At 50.3% G+C, this 17936-nt stretch overlaps 1 protein-coding gene across 1 annotated transcript; it reads right to left on the bottom strand.

Moving 5' to 3' along the window:
* Positions 1 to 13266: 13266 nt before the first annotated feature.
* On the bottom strand, positions 13267 to 16615 carry LOC144505312 (uncharacterized). The gene has a single exon (XM_078231427.1). The coding sequence runs from the start codon at positions 16274 to 16276 to the stop codon at positions 15620 to 15622; it is 657 nt and encodes a 218-aa protein (XP_078087553.1). The 5' UTR covers positions 16277 to 16615; the 3' UTR covers positions 13267 to 15619.
* Between the last annotated feature and the right edge of the window lie 1321 nt (positions 16616 to 17936).

Raw genomic sequence — 17936 nt, 5'->3', positions numbered from 1 at the left:
CCAGAGGAAAAGTAGATTGTTGCTTAGTAACCAGGGGCCACCCGTGGACAGAAAGAACTTGGCAGTTAGTTTTCAGCCAGACCCAGGAGAAAGTGGACAGGAGCAGGGAACAGCAGAAAGCGGATTCCCCAAAAGAAGAAAAGGAATCCAGCAACCAGGGACTGGGGACATAATGAATGTCTCAGGGGGACAGGTAAGTTATATAGACAAGGAACAAGAACTTGAACAAGTAAAGAAAGTGCTCTGAGTTAAAGAGACAGCTGTAGATATCAGAATTAAAGTCGGCGAGATGAGAAGCAAGACATCCGATGGAAATCAAATGTGTGACACTGCACTGTCAGAGGGTCAGTACTGAGGGAGTGCTGCACTGTCAGAGGGTCAGTACTGAGGGAGTGCTGCACTGTCAGAGGGTCAGTACTGAGGGAGTGCTGCACTGTCAGAGGGTCAGTACTGAGGGAGTGCTGCACTGTCAGAGGGTCAGTGCTGAGGGAGTGCTGCACTGTCAGAGGGTCAGTACTGAGGGAGTGCCGCACTGTCAGAGGGTCAGTACTGAGGGAGTGCTGCACTGTCAGAGGGTCAGTACTGAGGGAGTGCTGCACTGTCAGAGGGTCAGTACTGAGGGAGTGCTGCACTGTCAGAGGGTCAGTACTGAGGGAGTGCTGCACTGTCAGAGGGTCAGTACTGAGGGAGTGCTGCACTGTCAGAGGGTCAGTACTGAGGGAGTGCTGCACTGTCAGAGGGTCAGTGCTGAGGGAGTGCTGCACTGTCAGAGGGTCAGTACTGAGGGAGTGCCGCACTGTCAGAGGGTCAGTACTGAGGGAGTGCTGCACTGTCAGAGGGTCAGTACTGAGGGAGTGCTGCACTGTCAGAGGGTCAGTACTGAGGGAGTGCCGCTCTGTCAGAGGGTCAGTACTGAGGGAGTGCCGCTCTGTCAGAGGGTCAGTACTGAGGGAGTGCCGCACTGTCAGAGGGTCAGTACTGAGGGAGTGCCGCACTGTCAGAGGGTCAGTACTGAGGGAGTGCTGCACTGTCAGAGGGTCAGTACTGAGGGAGTGCTGCACTGTCAGAGGGTCAGTACTGAGGGAGTGTTGCACTGTCAGAGGGTCAGTGCTGAGGGAGTGCTGCACTGTCAGAGGGTCAGTACTGAGGGAGTGCCGCACTGTCAGAGGGTCAGTACTGAGGGAGTGCTGCACTGTCAGAGGGTCAGTACTGAGGGAGTGCTTCACTGTCAGAGGGTCAGTACTGAGGGAGTGCTGCACTGTCAGAGGGTCAGTGCTGAGGGAGTGCTGCACTGTCAGAGGGTCAGTACTGAGGGAGTGCCGCACTGTCAGAGGGTCAGTACTGAGGGAGTGCTGCACTGTCAGAGGGTCAGTACTGAGGGAGTGCTGCACTGTCAGAGGGTCAGTACTGAGGGAGTGCTGCACTGTCAGAGGGTCAGTACTGAGGGAGTGCCGCTCTGTCAGAGGGTCAGTACTGAGGGAGTGCCGCTCTGTCAGAGGGTCAGTACTGAGGGAGTGCCGCACTGTCAGAGGGTCAGTACTGAGGGAGTGCCGCACTGTCAGAGGGTCAGTACTGAGGGAGTGCTGCACTGTCAGAGGGTCAGTACTGAGGGAGTGCTGCACTGTCAGAGGGTCAGTACTGAGGGAGTGCTGCACTGTCAGAGGGTCAGTACTGAGGGAGTGCTGCACTGTCAGAGGGTCAGTACTGAGGGAGTGCTGCACTGTCAGAGGGTCAGTACTGAGGGAGTGCTGCACTGTCAGAGGGTCAGTACTGAGGGAGTGCTGCACTGTCAGAGGGTCAGTACTGAGGGAGTGCTGCACTGTCAGAGGGTCAGTGCTGAGGGAGTGCTGCACTGTCAGAGGGTCAGTGCTGAGGGAGTGCTGCACTGTCAGAGGGTCAGTACTGAGGGAGTGCTGCACTGTCAGAGGGTCAGTACTGAGGGAGTGCCGCACTGTCAGAGAGTCAGTGCTGAGGGAGTGCTGCACTGTCAGAGGGTCAGTACTGAGGGAGTGCCGCACTGTCAGAGGGTCAGTACTGAGGGAGTGCTGCACTGTCAGAGGGTCAGTGCTGAGGGAGTGCCGCACTGTCAGAGGGTCAGTACTGAGGGAGTGCCACACTGTCAGAGGGTCAGTACTGAGGGAGTGCCGCGCTGTCAGAGGGTCAGTACTGAGGGAGTGCTGCGCTGTCAGAGGGTCAGTACTGAGGAAGTGCTGCACTGTCAGAGGGTCAGTACTGAGGGAGTGCTGCGCTGTCAGAGGTTCAGTACTGAGGGAGTGCCGCACTGTCAGAGGGTCAGTGCTGAGGGAGTGCTGCACTGTCAGAGTGTCAGTACTGAGGGAGTGCTGCACTGTCAGAGGGTCAGTGCTGAGGGAGTGCCGCACTGTCAGAGGGTCAGTGCTGAGGGAGTGCCGCACTGTCAGAGGGTCAGTGCTGAGGGAGTGCCGCACTGTCAGAGGGTCAGTGCTGAGGGAGTGCCGCACTGTCAGAGGGTAGTGCTGAGGGAGTGCCGCACTGTCAGAGGGTCAGTGCTGAGGGAGTGCCGCACTGTCAGAGGGTCAGTGCTGAGGGAGTGCCGCACTGTCAGAGGGTCAGTACTGAGGGAGTGCCGCACTGTCAGAGGGTCAGTACTGAGGGAGTGCCGCACTGTCAGAGGGTCAGTACTGAGGGAGTGCTGAAGGATGGGGTTTTGCCACATTGTTGGAATTACTAACTGTTTGGGTGTCTGTGAGGCCCTTTCTAGTTTGTGAATGATGTCCGGAATCTTGTTGAAGTATAACCAGGATGTCCTCATATCCTGATCCCATGAACCTATCCCTGCACCAACATTTCACGCTTATCTCATTTCTGAGTTTTTTAATTTGAATTTAAATTTTACCATCTCCATCGAACCCGGATCCCCATGGAATTATCCTGGATTTCTAGTCCAGTGACAATATGACTGCGCCACCCGCCTTCCCCTGGACAGTGTTGTTCCCATGGTGTTGTGAGACGTCTTACTGTGTTTACCCCAGTCCAACGCCGGCATCTCCACATCATTGTTGTCGGCACAGCTGATAGGAGCTGCAGAGAGCGACATTCAGGAGAACTTGGCTCATGTTGGACAACACTCCCCTCTACTGGCCAAGGCAAAGAACTTGATTTTGTGTCTCTGTCCCCTGTTTGAGAGCAGATTTCCACTCCATCTGACGAAGGAGCAGCGCTCCGAAAGCTAATGGCATTTGCTGCCAAATAAACCTGTTAGACTTTAACCTGGTGTTGTTAAAACTCTTACAAGGCAAAGAACTGCAGCTGCCTCTGCTTCACGTGGTGGCCGGCAATGATTTTCACAGAGTTATGATGTGGAGATGCCGGCGTTGGACTGGGGTAAACACAGTAAGAGTTTTAACAACACCAGGTTAAAGTCCAACAGGTTTATTTGGTAGCAAACGCCACTCGCTTTTGGAGCGCTGCTCCTTCGTCAGGTGAGTGGGAGATCTGCTCATAAACAGCAAACAGGGCATATAAAGACACAAACTCAATTTACAGAATAATGAATAATGATTGGAATGAGAGTCTTTACAGCTAATCAAGTCTTAAAGGTACAGACAATGTGAGAGGAGAGAGGGTTAAGCACAGGTTAAAGAGATGTGTATTGTCTCCAGACAGGACAGTTAGTGAGATTTTCTAAGTCCAGGCAAGTCGTGGGGGTTACAGAGAGTGTGACATGAACCCAAGATCCCGGTTGAGGCCGTCCTCATGTGTGCGGAACGTGGCTATCAGTTTCTGCTCAGCGACTCTGCGCCGTCGTGTTTGCTGTTTGTTAGCAGATTTCACAGAGTTCCACATGATGCTGTGGTGAAGACAGTGTCTGGTCTCACCATGAAGAGACTGATGGAAGATTGAGGGGACGGATGGAGATTGGTGAGGGTGAGGCTGTGGTGGAGGGAAGGACAGTGTCGGGATGGCGGAGGGTGGGCGACCGGCGAGAGGAAATCGATGAGGAGGAGGACGCTGGAGGGCTTCGGGTGGTGAGGAGCGAAAGGGATCGGGGATTGAGGACAGGGCATCTTACAACCACGGAGTGACGGAGAGCGGGGAGAGGAGAAAAAGGATAAAGAACGAGGGAGAACCTCAGAGGAGAAAGTGGACGGAATTATCAACAGCGAGACTCACAGAGGGAGTGACTGAGGAAGACGGCAGTCCCTCGGCAATGGAGGTGCTGAGTCTGGATTCTGTGTTACATAAGAACATAAGAACTAGGAGCAGCTGTCGGCCATCTGGCCCCTCGAGCCTGCTCCGCCATTCAATAAGATCATGGCTGATCTTTTCATGGACTCAGCTCCACTTACCCGCCCGCTCACCATAACCCTTAATTCCTTCACTGTTCAAAAATCTATCCATCCTCGCCTTAAAAACATTCAATGAGGGAGCCTCAACTGGGCAGGGAATTCCACAGATTCACAACCCTTTGTGTGAAGAAGTTCCTCCTCAACTCAGTCCTAAATCTGCTTCCCCTTATTTTGAGGCCATGCCCCCTAGTTCCAGTTTCACCCGCCAGTGGAAACAACTTCCTTGCTTCTATCTTATCTATTCCCTTCATAATTTTATATGTTTCTATAAGACCCCCTCATTCTTCTGAATTCCAATGAGTGTAGCCCCAGTCTACTCAGTCTCTCCTCATAAGCCAACCCTCTCAACTCCGGAATCAACCTAGTGAATCTCCTCTGCACCCCCTCCAGTGCCAGTACATCCTTTCTCAAGTAAGGAGACCAAAACCGTACTCCAGGTGTGGCCTCACCAGCACCTTATACAGCTGTAACATAACCTCGCTGTTTTTAAACTCCATCCTCCAGCAATGAAGGATAAAATTCCATTTGCCTTCTTAATTACCTGCTGCACCTGCAAACCAACTCCTTGAGTTTCTTGCACAAGGACACCCAGGTCCCTCTGCACAGCAGCATGCTGCAATCTTTTACCATTTAAATAATAGTCCATTCTGCTGTCATTTTTACCAAAATGGATGACCTCACATTTACCAACATTGTACTCCATCTGCCAGACCCTCGCCCACTCACTTAGTCTATCCAAATCCCTTTGCAGACTTTCAGTGTCCTCTGCACACTTTGCTCTTCCACTCATCTCAGTGTCATCTGCTGAATTTTGACACACTACACTTGATCCCCAACTCCAAATCATCTAGTCTTTGGCATTGGGGGGTTGGGGGGTTGGGGAGGTTGCTGGTGGAGAGGGGCTTGACGTCCACTCTTGTGATGCTAAAGGCGAGACTGCTACTAACTGAACAACAGGAGGAAAAGAATTGGGAGTCTTTGCGAACAGAAATAGGAATTTGCACAGAGCTTGTGTGGGCAACATAAAGAAACAGAGAAAACAGGAGCAGGAGGAGGCCATTCGGCCCTTGGAGCCTGTTTCACCATTCTGTGTGATATTGGCTGATCATCCAACTCAGTGCACTGATCTCGCCTTCCCCCTGTAGCTTTTGATCCCCTTTCCCATAAGAACTGTATCAAACTCCTTGAAAACTCCTTCCTTAGATAAGGGGACCAAAGCTGTCCGCAATGCTCCAGGTGAGACCTCACCAAAGCTCTGTACAATTGCAGCTCCTGTACTCAAAGCCCCTTGCGATACCATTCTTGAAAACGTACAATGTTTTGGCCTCACCAGCTTTCTGTGCTGGTGAACTATACAGGCTGACCACTCTCTGGGTGAAGAAATATCTTCTCAGATCAGTCCTAAAGGGTTTACCCCATATCTTTAGACAATGACCCCTGGTTCTGGACACCCCCACCATTGGGAACATTTTTCCTGCATCTTCCTTGTCTAGTCCTGTTAGAATTTTATAAGTTTCTATGAGATTCCCCCCCTCATTCTTCTAAACTCCAGCGAATGCAATCCAAACTGACTCAATCTCTCCTCATACATCAGACCCACATACCAGGAATCAGTCTGGTAAACCTTCTCTGCACTCCTTCTATAGCAAGAACATCCTTCCTCAGATAAGGAGAGCGAACTGCGCACAATATACCAGGTGTTGCCTCACCAAGGCCCTGTATAATTGATTTGATTTGATTTATTATTGTCACATGTATTAGTATACAGTGAAAAGTATTGTTTCTTGCGCGCTATACAGACAAAGCATACCGTTCATAGAGAAGGAAAGGAGAGAGTGCAGAATGTAGTGTTACAGTCATAGCTAGGGTGTAGAGAAAGATCAACTTAATGCGAGGTAGGTCCATTCAAAAGTCTGACAGCAGCAGGGAAGAAGCTGTTCTTGACTCAGTTGGTACGTGACCTCAGACTTTTAAAATCTTTTTCCCGACGGAAGAAGGTGGAAGAGACAATGTTTGGGGTGCGTGGGGTCCATGATTATGCTGGCTGCTTTGCCGAGGCAGCAGGAAGTGTAGACAAAGTCAATGGATGGGAAGCTGGTTTGCGTGATGGATTGGGCTACATTCACAACCTTTTGTAGTTCCTTGCGGTCTTGGGCAGAGCAGGAGCCCAGACCAAGCTGTGATACAACCAGAAAGGATGCTTTCTATGGTGCATCTGTAAAGGTTGGTGAGAGTCGGAGCTGACATGTCAAATTTCCTGCATCAAGACATCGCTGCTCCTGTACTCAAATCCTCTCGCTATGAAGGCCAACATCTGCCTTCTTTACTGCCTGCTGTGCCTGCAGGCTTACCTTCAGCGACCAGTGTACAAGGACACTCGGGTCTCATTGCACATTCCCCCCTCTCAGTTTATCGCCGTTCAGATAATAATGTCTTCCTCTTTTTGCTGCCAAAGTGGATAAGCTCACATCACACAGCATCTGCCAGGTATTTGCCCACTCACTCAGCCTGTCCAAATCACACCCAAGCATCTCTGTATCCTCCTCACAGCTCACCCTCCCACCGTCTTCTCTCTCTCAGGTTACAAAACACCAGTGGGCCACAGCTGGATGGAGTGTCCCACTCTGGCAAAGACTTTGGAGTGTAATCCGATGAGATTGACCAGAATTTTACTAGGGATGAGGGACTTCAGTGACATTCCAAGACCAGAGAAGCTGGAGGCCGTTGCCCTTCCAGCAGAGAGCGAGAGAGAGAGATTAAGGGGGTTTAATAAGAGATATTCTGAAGTAGGTGGGATCTTGATAGTCCTCAGACATAGGAACAACAGTAGGCCATCCGACCCTTTGAGCCTGCTCCGCCATTCATTTATATCATGGCTGATCATCCGCCTATACACCATTTTTCTCGCTATCCTCATATCCCTCGATGTCGCACAGTGATTAGCACTGCCGCCTCAGCGCTAGGGAACTGGATTCAATTCCCGGCCTCGGGACACTGTCCGTGTGGAGTTTGAACGTCCTCCCCATGTCTGCGTGGGTTTCCTCCGAGTGCTCCGGTTTCCTCCCACAGTCTGAAAGACGTGCTGGTTAGGGTACATTGGCTGTGCTAAACTCTCCCTCAGTGTACCCGAACAGGTGCCGGAGTGTGGTGATTTTCACAATAACTTCATTGCAGTGTTAATGTAAGCCTATTTATGACACTTATAAATAAACTTAATCTTATCCAGAAATCTATCACGTTCTGCTTAAACCTGCTCAATGACAGAAAGATTTAGACAGTTTAGGAGAGTGGTCCAAGAAGTGGCTGATGAAATTCAACGTGGGCAAGTGCGAGGTCGTACACTTTGGAAAAAAGAATAGAGGCATGGACTATTTTCTAAACGGTGACAAAATTCATAATGCTAAAGTGCAAAGGGACTTGGGAGTCCTAGTCCAGGATTCTCTAAAGGTAAACTTGCAGGTTGAGTCCGTAATTAAGAAAGCAAATGTAATGTTGTCATTTATCTCAAGAGGCTTGGAATACAAAAGCAGGGATGTACTTCTGAGGCTTTATAAAGCACTGGTTAGGCCCCATTTGGAGTACTGTGAGCAATTTTGGGCCCCACACCTCAGGAAGGACATACTGGCACTGGAGCGGGTCCAGCGGAGATTCACACGGATGATCCCAGGAATGGTAGGCCTGACATACGATGAACGTCTGAGGATCGTGGGATTATATTCATTGGAGTTTAGGAGGTTGAGGGGAGATCTGATAGAAACTTACAAGATAATGAACGGCTTAGATAGGATGGACGTAGGGAAGTTGTTTCCATTAACAGGGGAGACTAGGACGCGGGGGCACAGCCTTAGAATAAAAGGGAGTCACTTTAGAACAGAGATGAGGAGAAATTTCTTCAGCCAGAGAGTGGTGGGTCTGTGGAATTCATTGCCACAGAGGGCTGTGGAGGCCGAGACGTTGAGCGTCTTCAAGACAGAAATTGATAAATTCTTGATTTCTCGAGGAATTAAGGGCTATGGGGAGAGAGCGGGTAAATGGAGTTGAAATCAACCATGATTGAATGGTGGAGTGGACTCGATGGGCCGAATGGCCTTACTTCCGCTCCTATGTCTTATGGTCTTATGGTCTTATGGACTGAGCTTCCACAGTCCTTTGGGGTAGAGAATTCCAGAGCTTCACCACCCCCCCCGAGTGAAGAAATTCCTCCTCAACTCAAATGGTTTACCCCTAATCCTGAGATTAAGTCCCTTGGTTTTAGACCCAGGGGAAACAGCCAATCTACACCCACCCTGTCACACCCTCGAGGAATTTTGTAAGTTCCAGTATGGCTCCCCCCTCACATTCATTAATAGTCGAGAGAAAACAGCCCCAGTTTCCCCAATCTCTCTCGTAAAACAATCCTGCCATAGAATCCCTACAGTGTGAAGGAGGCCATTTGGCCCATCGATCCTGCACTGACAAAATTCTACCCAGGCCCTATCCCCATAACCACACATATTCACGTTGCCACCTCCCTAACATTAAGGGGCAATTTAGCATGGCCAATCCACCCAACCAGCACATTTTTGGAGTGTGGGAGGAAACCGGAGCACCCGGAGGAAACCCAGGCAGATCCACAGAGAACGTGCAAACTCCACACAAGCTGGAAATTGAACCCGGGTCCCTGGCACTGTGAGGCAACCGTGTTAACCACTGTGCCACCGTGCTGCCATCCTGGGGATTAATCTGGTGATTTGATTTGATTTATTCTTGCCACATGTAGTAGTATACAGTGAAAAGTATTGTTTCTTGCGCACTATACAGACAAAGCATACCGTTCATAGAGAAGGAAACGAGAGAGTGCAGAATGTAATGTTACAGTCATGGCTAGCGTGTAGAGAAAGATTTGCTTCTTTGGGACACAGTCTTCTATACACTTACTAATGAAGTCAATTACTGTAGTGGCGTACTCGTTCAGGCTGGTGAACCTTTGCTGCACTCATTCTCCAGCAAGTCTATCCTTCCTTTGATAAGGGGACCAAGACTGTGCACAAAGCTCCAAGTGAGGTCTCACCAAGGCTCTGTACAATTGCAGCAAGGCATCTTTAGTCCTGTACTCAAATCCTCTTGTGGTACCACTTGCCTTCCAAATTCACCCAGACACCAAGCCTATGACTGCTACCATCTAGAAGGACAAAGCAGATACATAGACCACCACCACCACCTGTAGGTTCCCCTCCAAGCCCCTCACCATCCTGACTTGGAAATATACCCACTGTTCCTTCACTGTCTTGGGTCAAAATCCTCTCTCCCTAACCGCACTGTAGATGTACCTACGTCACATGGACTGCAGCGGCTCAAGAAGGCAGCTCACCACCACCTCCTGAAGGGGTAACTAGAGATGGGCATTTACTGCTGGCATACCCAGCGATGCCCACGTCCCATAAATGAATCATTAACAATTGCTTGCAGCACCTGTTTGCTGGCTTTTGGTCACTCATGAACAGGCACAGCCCTGTCACTTCGAACAATGAGAAACAGTTCTGACTGTCAGGGAGGTCAGTATCAATGAGATACAGATTGCAGGTCATTGTCAAAAGGGGCAGGCACAGCGGGCACAGTTAGGTGGCACGGTGGCGCAGTGGTTAGCACGACTGCTTCACAGCGCCAGGGACCCGGGTTCAATTCCGGCCTTGGGTCACTGTATGCGTGGAGTCTGCACATTCTCCCCGTGTCTGCGTGGGTTTCCTCCTCCAGTCCAATGACGTGCAGGTTAGGTGGATTGGCTATGCTTTAGTTCAGGGGGATTAGAGGGTAAATACGTCGGTTTACAGGGATAGGGCCTGGGTGGGATTGTGGTTGGTGCAACCTTTATGGGCCGAATGGCCTCCTTCCACACTGTAGGATTTTATGATTCTCTGACCAGAGGAAGATTTTATTTGTTACTCACAGTGTTGTTCTGATGTGGAATAAGGCTCCGAAAGCTTGTGTGGCTTTTGCTACCAAATAAACGTGTTGGACTTTAACCTGGTGTTGTGAGACTTCTTACTGTGCTTCTCTGAGGCCAGACTTGGGATAGGATAGATGACAATGTGCGTGTTTTGCGATTTACGTAGAGCAGGGATCTGCAGTGGGAAGGGAGTTGGGTCTTTGTCAATTCATTCACGATTCCATCGAAGGCACTGCACGTTCTGCACTTCAGATGGAAGGAAAAAGTAACATAAAAAGAGTTTGGAAATAGTGATTCACTGAGGCTGCGGATTGAGGAGCAAACTGAATCATTCACACCCTGCCAAATGTAACGATGAGTAAATGGAAACTATGAGCACGATTCAATCCCCATCCTTCATCTGGTGTGGTTTGAGTTCCTTTATACACAAAACCAGATCAAGTCAGCCTTTTAGGTAGAAACTTTAGCTCATCTGTGCCTGTCCTGGGAGTGTTTGAAATGGACAGTGGAGAGGGAGCTTTACTCAACCCCGTGCTGTACCGGTCCTGGGAGTGTTAACACAGTAAGAATTCTCATAACACCAGGTTAAAGTCCAACAGGTTTATTCATCACGCTCCTTCATCATGCAGTGCTCCAAAAGCTAGTGGCTTGTGCTATCAAATAAACTTGTTGGACTTTAACCTGGTGTTATGAGACTTCTTACTGTGTTTACCCAAGTCCAACGCCGGCATCTCCACATCTGGGAGTGTTTGACAGGGACAATGTAAAGGGAGCTTTACTCTGTATATGTCCTGGGAGAGTTTGATGGGCACAGTGTAGAGGGAGCTTTACTCTGTATCTAACCCCGTGCTGTAATGTCCTGGGAGTGTTTGATGGGGACAGTGTAGAGGGAGCTTTACTCTGTATCTACCCCATGCTGTACCTGTCCTGGGATTGTTTGATGGGGACAGTGTAGAAGGAGCTTTACTCTGTATTTAACCCCGTGCTGTAGCTGTGCTGGGAGTGTTTGATGGGCTAGTGTAGAGGGAGCTTTACTCCAGATCTAACCCCATGCTTGCACCTGCCCTAGGAGTGTTTGACGGGGACAGTATAGAGGGAGCTTTATCTGTATCTAACCCTATGCTGTACCTGTCCTGGGGGTGTTTGACGGGGACAGTGTAGAAGGAGCTTTACACTGAATCTAACCCCGTGCTGTGAGTATTTGATGGGGACAGTGTTGAAGGAGCCTAACTCTGTATTTAACCCCATGCTATACCTGTCCTGGGAGTGTTTGATGGGGACAGTGTAGTGGGAGCTTTACTCTGTATCTAACCCTGTGCTGTCCCTGTCCTGGGAGTGTTTGATGGGGGACAGTGTAGAGGGAGCTTTACTCTGTATCTAACCCCGTGCTGTACCTGTCCTGGGAGTGTTTGATGGGGACAGTGTAGAGGGAACTTTATTCTGTATCTAACCCCGTGCTGTACCTGTCCTGGGAGTGTTTGATGGGGACAGTGTAGAGGGAGCTTTACTCTGTATCTAACCCCGTGCTGTACCTGTCCTGGGAGTGTTTGATGGGGACAGTGTAGAGGGAGATTTACTCTGTATCTCACCCTGTGCTGTCCCTGTCCTGGGAGTGTTTGATGGGGACAGTGTAGAGGGAGCTTTACTCTGTATCTAACCCTGTGCTGTACCTGTCCTGGGAGAGTTTGATGGGGACAGTGTAGAGAGAGCTTTACTCTGTATCTAACCCTGTGCTGTAGCTACAAAGAACATAAGAAATAGGAGCAGGGGTAGGCCATCTAGCCCCTCGAGCCTGCCCCGCCATTCAATAAGATCATGGCTGATCTGAAGTGAATCAGTTCCACTTACCCGCCCGCTCCCCATAACCCCTAATTCCCCTACCAATCTGAAATCCATCTATCCGTGACTTAAACACACTCAACGAGGTAGCCTCCACCACTTCAGTGGGCAGAGAATTCCAGAGATTCACCACCCTCTGAGAGAAGAAGTTCCTCCTGAACTCTGTCCTAAACTGACCCTTTATTTTGAGGCTGTGCCCTCGAGTTCTGGTTTCCTTTCCAAGTGGAAATAATCTCTCCACTTCTACCCTATCCAGCCCCTTCATTATCTTATATGCCTCTATAAGATCACCCCTCAGCCTTCTAAACTCCAATGAGTACAAACCTAATCTGCTCAATCTCTCCTCATAATCTACACCCCTCATCTCCGGTATCAACCTGGTGAACCTTCTCTGCACTCCCTCCAAGGCCAATATATCCTTTCGCAAGTAAGGGGACCAAAACTGCACACAGTATTCCAGCTGCGGCCTCACCAATGCCTTGTACAGATGCAGCAAGACTTCTCTGCTTTTATATTCTATCCCCCTCGCGATACAGGCCAACATCCCATTTGCCTTCTTGATCACCTGTTGTACTTGCAGACTGAGTTTTTGCGACTCATGCACAAGGACCCCCAGGTCCCTCTGCACAGTCACACGATGTAATTTTTTTCCATTTAAATAATAATCCAATTTGCTATTATTTCTTCCAAAGTGAATAACCTCACATTTGCCAACGTTATACTCCATCTGCCAGATTCTCGCCCACTCACTCAGCCTATTCAAATCTCTCTGCAGACCTTCCGCTTCCTCCACGCAATTCACTTTCCCACTTATCTTCGTGTTGTCAGCAAACTTTGTTACCCTCCACTCAGTCCCCTCCTCCAGATCATCGATGTAAACAGTTGAGGCCCCAGCACCGATCCCTGCGGCACGCCACTAGTTACCATCTGCCAACCAGAAAAGCACCCATTTATTCCAACTCTCTGCTTCCTGTCGGATAGCCAATCCCCAATCCACGCTAACACCCTACCCCCAACTCCGTGTGCCCCAATCTTCTGCAGCAACCTTTTGTGAGGCACCTTATCAAACGCCTTCTGGAAATCCAAAAACACCGCATCCACCGGTTCCCCAAGCTGTCCAAGTTTACTTCAACACAGGGTCGCTTGTCGATACAAACACTTGACAAATGCGCAATGAGCCAAGCAAAAACTTTTAATTTGGAAATACAATGGCAAAGATTTTAATTTTTTTGTACATTTTGTTTTAAGTACACCTCTCTGGAATCATTCAAATCGGTCTGGTAATCATTGCAAGAGAAAAGCAGGACATTTTGAAATTATAACAAACCTTTCTGTATAATCACTTGTGTGAATGGTTAGTACATTCAGTTTAAACAGCACCACCTTGTGAATGCTGCATAGGAAGCTGGAAAAGGCAAACAGTTTCAACCCCGGTAAAGAGATCGAATAATCTTTGACGGCTGCAGTATCCCTTGCTGCAGTATCACCAGGGTTATGTCCCAAACCCCACCCCACAGGCAGGAGGAGGGGGGAGGGGGGTTTAGGGCTGGACAACTCTCCCTGCAGTGATACCCATGCAGATAACCTTCCTTGACCTGATAACCATATCCGAGCACACTGTGACCCCGGCAGCCTTCTCTCTCTCTCATCCACACCCTGGCAAGGCAGTGGGGTCATTGCCAAGATACTGTGTCAGAGTCTTCTCCACCCGGCTTGCAGGCGAACCTCACTTAAACACGGGTAATCTATCCCACCCCTGTGCTCATGCGGCTGCCCCACCGCAGTGTTCCAGGATAACCTCACTGCTTCCTTCCTAGTGAGCCTGGTACAAGCAGGAGAAGGTGCATTCATGTGGCGCCTATCGCTTCATGCCCAACAGCTTCACAGACAGCGATGCCTTCTGTTATTTTAGAATCATACAGTGCAGAAGGAAACCATTCGGCCCATCGAGTCTGCACCAATAAACAATCCCTCCCAGTCCCTATCCCCATAACCCAATGCATTTACCCGAGCTAGTCCCTCTGACACTAAGGGGCAATTTATCACGGCCAATCCACTTAACCTGTATATCTTTGGAGTGTGGGAGGAAACCGGAGCACTCGGAGGAAACCCACACAGACACAGGGAAAACGTGCAGTAACCCGAGGCCGGGAATTGAACCCGGGTCCCTGGCGCTGTGAGGCAGCACTGCTGACCACTGTGCCACCGTGTCGGATACTGGAAAGTGGCAGTCAGCTTGCAGTTTGTGGGATCTTACTGTGCTCAGATGAAGGGACAGAGCAGGTTCATTTTCCACTCGGTGTAGCACTCCCTCAGCACTGGCCCTCTGACAGTGCAGCACTCCCTCAGTACTGACCCTCTGACAGTGCAGCGCTCCCTCAGTACTGACCCTCTGACAGTGCGGCACTCCCTCAGTACTGACCCTCTGACAGTGCAGCACTCCCTCAGTACTGACCCTCTGACAGTGCAACACTCCCTCACTACTGATCCTCTGACACTGCAGCACTCCCTCAGTACTGACCCTCTGACAGTGCGGCACTCCCTCAGTACTGACCCTCTGACAGTGCAGCACTCCCTCAGTACTGATCCTCTGACAGTGCAGCACTCCCTCAGCACTGCCCCTCTGACAGTGCAGCGCTCCCTCAGCACTGATCCTCTGACACTGCGGCACTCCCTCAGTACTGACCCTCTGACAGTGCGGCACTCCCTCAGTACTGACCCTCTGACAGTGCAGCACTCCCTCAGTACTGACCCTCTGACAGTGCAGCGCTCCCTCAGCACTGATCCTCTGACACTGCGGCACTCCCTCAGTACTGACCCTCTGACAGTGCAGCGCTCCCTCAGCACTGATCCTCTGACACTGCGGCACTCCCTCAGTACTGACCCTCTGACAGTGCGGCACTCCCTCAGCACTGACCCTCTGACAGTGCAGCACTCCCTCAGTACTGATCCTCTGACAGTGCAGCACTCCCTCAGTACTGACCCTCTGACAGTGCAGCACTCCCTCAGTACTGATCCTCTGACAGTGCAGCACTCCCTCAGCACTGACCCTCTGACAGTGCAGCACTCCCTCAGCACTGACCCTCTGACAGTGCAGCACTCCCTCAGCACTGACACTCGGACAGTACATTGCTCCCACTGTACTGGCACCGGGCGAGTGCCCATCTGAAATTCCCCAGGGCTCAGACCTCTGATGTTGGGCTTTGAAACCCGTAACCTTCTGACTCAGGAGGGTGACTGTGAGGCCCACTGAACCAGGGGCATTTGAGAGGTCCAGCCAGAGAGCAGGAAGGGGTCTCCCTGCAGGAATAACAAGAGAAGGAAGACAACACTGGCAGTGCGCTCGGGCAGAGAGCTGGGCCCCAGTGCCAGGGTCAAGTGGGCTGGACAGAATGTTGTATTGCAACCCAGGGATACAACAGCCAAAATAAATACTATAATATGTATAATATTTACATACACGTACACACACACGCTCCGAAACAGCCACTGGCAGTAGCACAGACGGCCACAGGCCCAGTACCTCTTACTGCGAGTAGGGCTGGGACATATGGTAACCAGGCTGTGGCTGTCTGCACCCAGGCCTGGCTGGGAGAGGGGGAGGTCCTGAGGAGCTGTAGCTATAACCGGGCATGGGATAGGCTAGATAAGGAGGCCGGCCAGATGGGAAGTGCCCCTGCACAGGGTAAGGAGCGTACGGAGTCTGGCCAGGCCGCACATATACGTGCGGGGCGGGGGCAGCAGGCGGGTAGGGGGCCATGACCTGCTGGGGGATGCCCGCCATGCCCGGGTTGGGGTTGTAGGGCAGGTGCAGGGGCTGGGGATAGGCGGCAGAGGGGTGCTGGACGTCAGGAGGCCGGGGGATGGGGGGTGGGGGCCGCAGGGGCAAGCTCGGGCTGGGCCGGGGCTCGTCCAGGAGCTCAGGCGGTGTGGGCATCGCGGCAGCGGTGACGGGCTGCCGGGCCCGGCTTAGTATTTCCTGCAGCTTCTCGATCCGGATGCGCCGGAGGTGGGCCAGTTTACGCTGATCACTGTACTGCTCCAGAAACACCTCCAAGGCAAACTGGCCTTCCAGAAACTTCTCTGCCAGCTCCTGCAACACCAAATAAAAAACATCATGTGGCAACATTGACAACTGTAAACATGTCACCCTCTGATCACGTTTATAACTGGCTTTGCCCATGCAAATATCCAAGCAGGAATTATCTACATAAATATGTGAGACGATACTGTGCCTTAAAGAAATGTATTTGAGTCATGTTCTTGTGCAGGGTCTGTTGGAGCAGTTCTCTGCACTCAGAGCCATCCTGTCTGCAACAGGCAGCCTGTATTGTTACTGCAACAGTATAATTGCTTAATCTGAACTATTGATCTTCTGTTGTTCTTGGTGTTCCCCTGGGATTTTGCAGAGTGGGGTTTGATTGGGATGATTGACATGTATGGTCATGTGACAGGGTGAAGTGAGATTTACACACAATATTCATTCAAGGGCAGGCGATGGCCCAGTGATATTATCGCTTGACTATCGATCCAGAAACTCAGCTATGTCCTGGGGACCTGGGTTCAAATCCCACCATGGCCGATGGTTTAATTTTAATTCAATAAAAAAAAAAATCTGGAATTAAGAATCTACTGACTGCTATGAAACCATTGTCAGAAAAACCCATCTGGTTCACTAATGTTCTTTAGGGAAGGAAATCTGCCATCCTTACCCAGTCTGGCCTATATGTGACTCCAGAACCACAGCAATGTGGTTGACTCTCAACTGCCTTCAGAACAAGGACATCTAGGGATGGGCAATAAATGCTGGCTGGCCAGTGACGCCCGTATCCCACGAAGGAATAAAAAGTTTTGATGCCACTTTTGCAGGGTCCTCGGACAGGCTGGTTGAGTGGGCAAATACTTGGCAAATGCAACATGGGGATAAATGTGAGATCATCCACTTTGGTGGCAAAAACAGGAAAGATTATCGGAATGGCGGCTGTTTAGGAAAAGGGGAAGTGCAACGTGACCTGGGTGTCCTGGTGGAACAGTTGCTGAAGGCTGGCATGCAGGTACAGCAGGCGGTGAGGAAAGCTAATGGCACGCTGGCCTTCATAGCCAGACTATTTGGTATATTAGTAAAGATGAGTTGCTGCAGTTATACAGGACCTTGGTGAGGCCACACCTTGAGAGTTCTATGCAGTTTTGGTCTCCTAGTCTGAGGAAGCACATGCCTGCTATTGAGGGAGTCCGGCGATGGTTCACCACACTGATTCCTGGAATGGCAGGACTGACATAAGAGAGACTGAATCGACTGGACTTGTACTCACTGGAATTTAGAAGAATGAGAGGGGATCTCATAGAAACATATAAAATCCTGATGGGACTGGACAGGCTGGATGCAGGAAGAATGTTCCCAATATTGGGGAAGTCCAGAACTAGGGGTCACAGTCTCAGAATATGAGGTAAGCAATTCAGGACCGAGATGAGGAAGAACTTCTTCACTCAGAGAGTTGTGAACCTGTGGAATTCTCTACCACAGGAAGCTGTTGGGGCCAGTTCATTCGATATGTTCAAGAGGGAGCTGGACGTGGCCCTTGTGGCTAAAGGGATCAAGGGGTCTGGAGGAAAGCGGGAGTGGGATATTGAAAGTGCATGATCAGCCATGATCATATTGAATGGTGGTGCAGACTCGAAGGGCTGAATGGCCTATTCTTGCACCTATTTTCTATGTTTTGAATTGAGAGAGAGGAGTGCTTCTGAAGTCTGGAGACTGGGAGCTGCCAGAGAATATGTTCATTTTCTTAAGTTTTGCTGTTTTGAGAATATATCCTTCTCTGAAAACTGCTGTCTGGATCTCT

This window comes from Mustelus asterias, chromosome 16 (assembly GCF_964213995.1).
Source record: "Mustelus asterias chromosome 16, sMusAst1.hap1.1, whole genome shotgun sequence".
Classification (NCBI taxonomy): Eukaryota; Metazoa; Chordata; class Chondrichthyes; order Carcharhiniformes; family Triakidae; genus Mustelus; species Mustelus asterias.
This window is presented reverse-complemented; position numbering and strand designations above follow the sequence as displayed.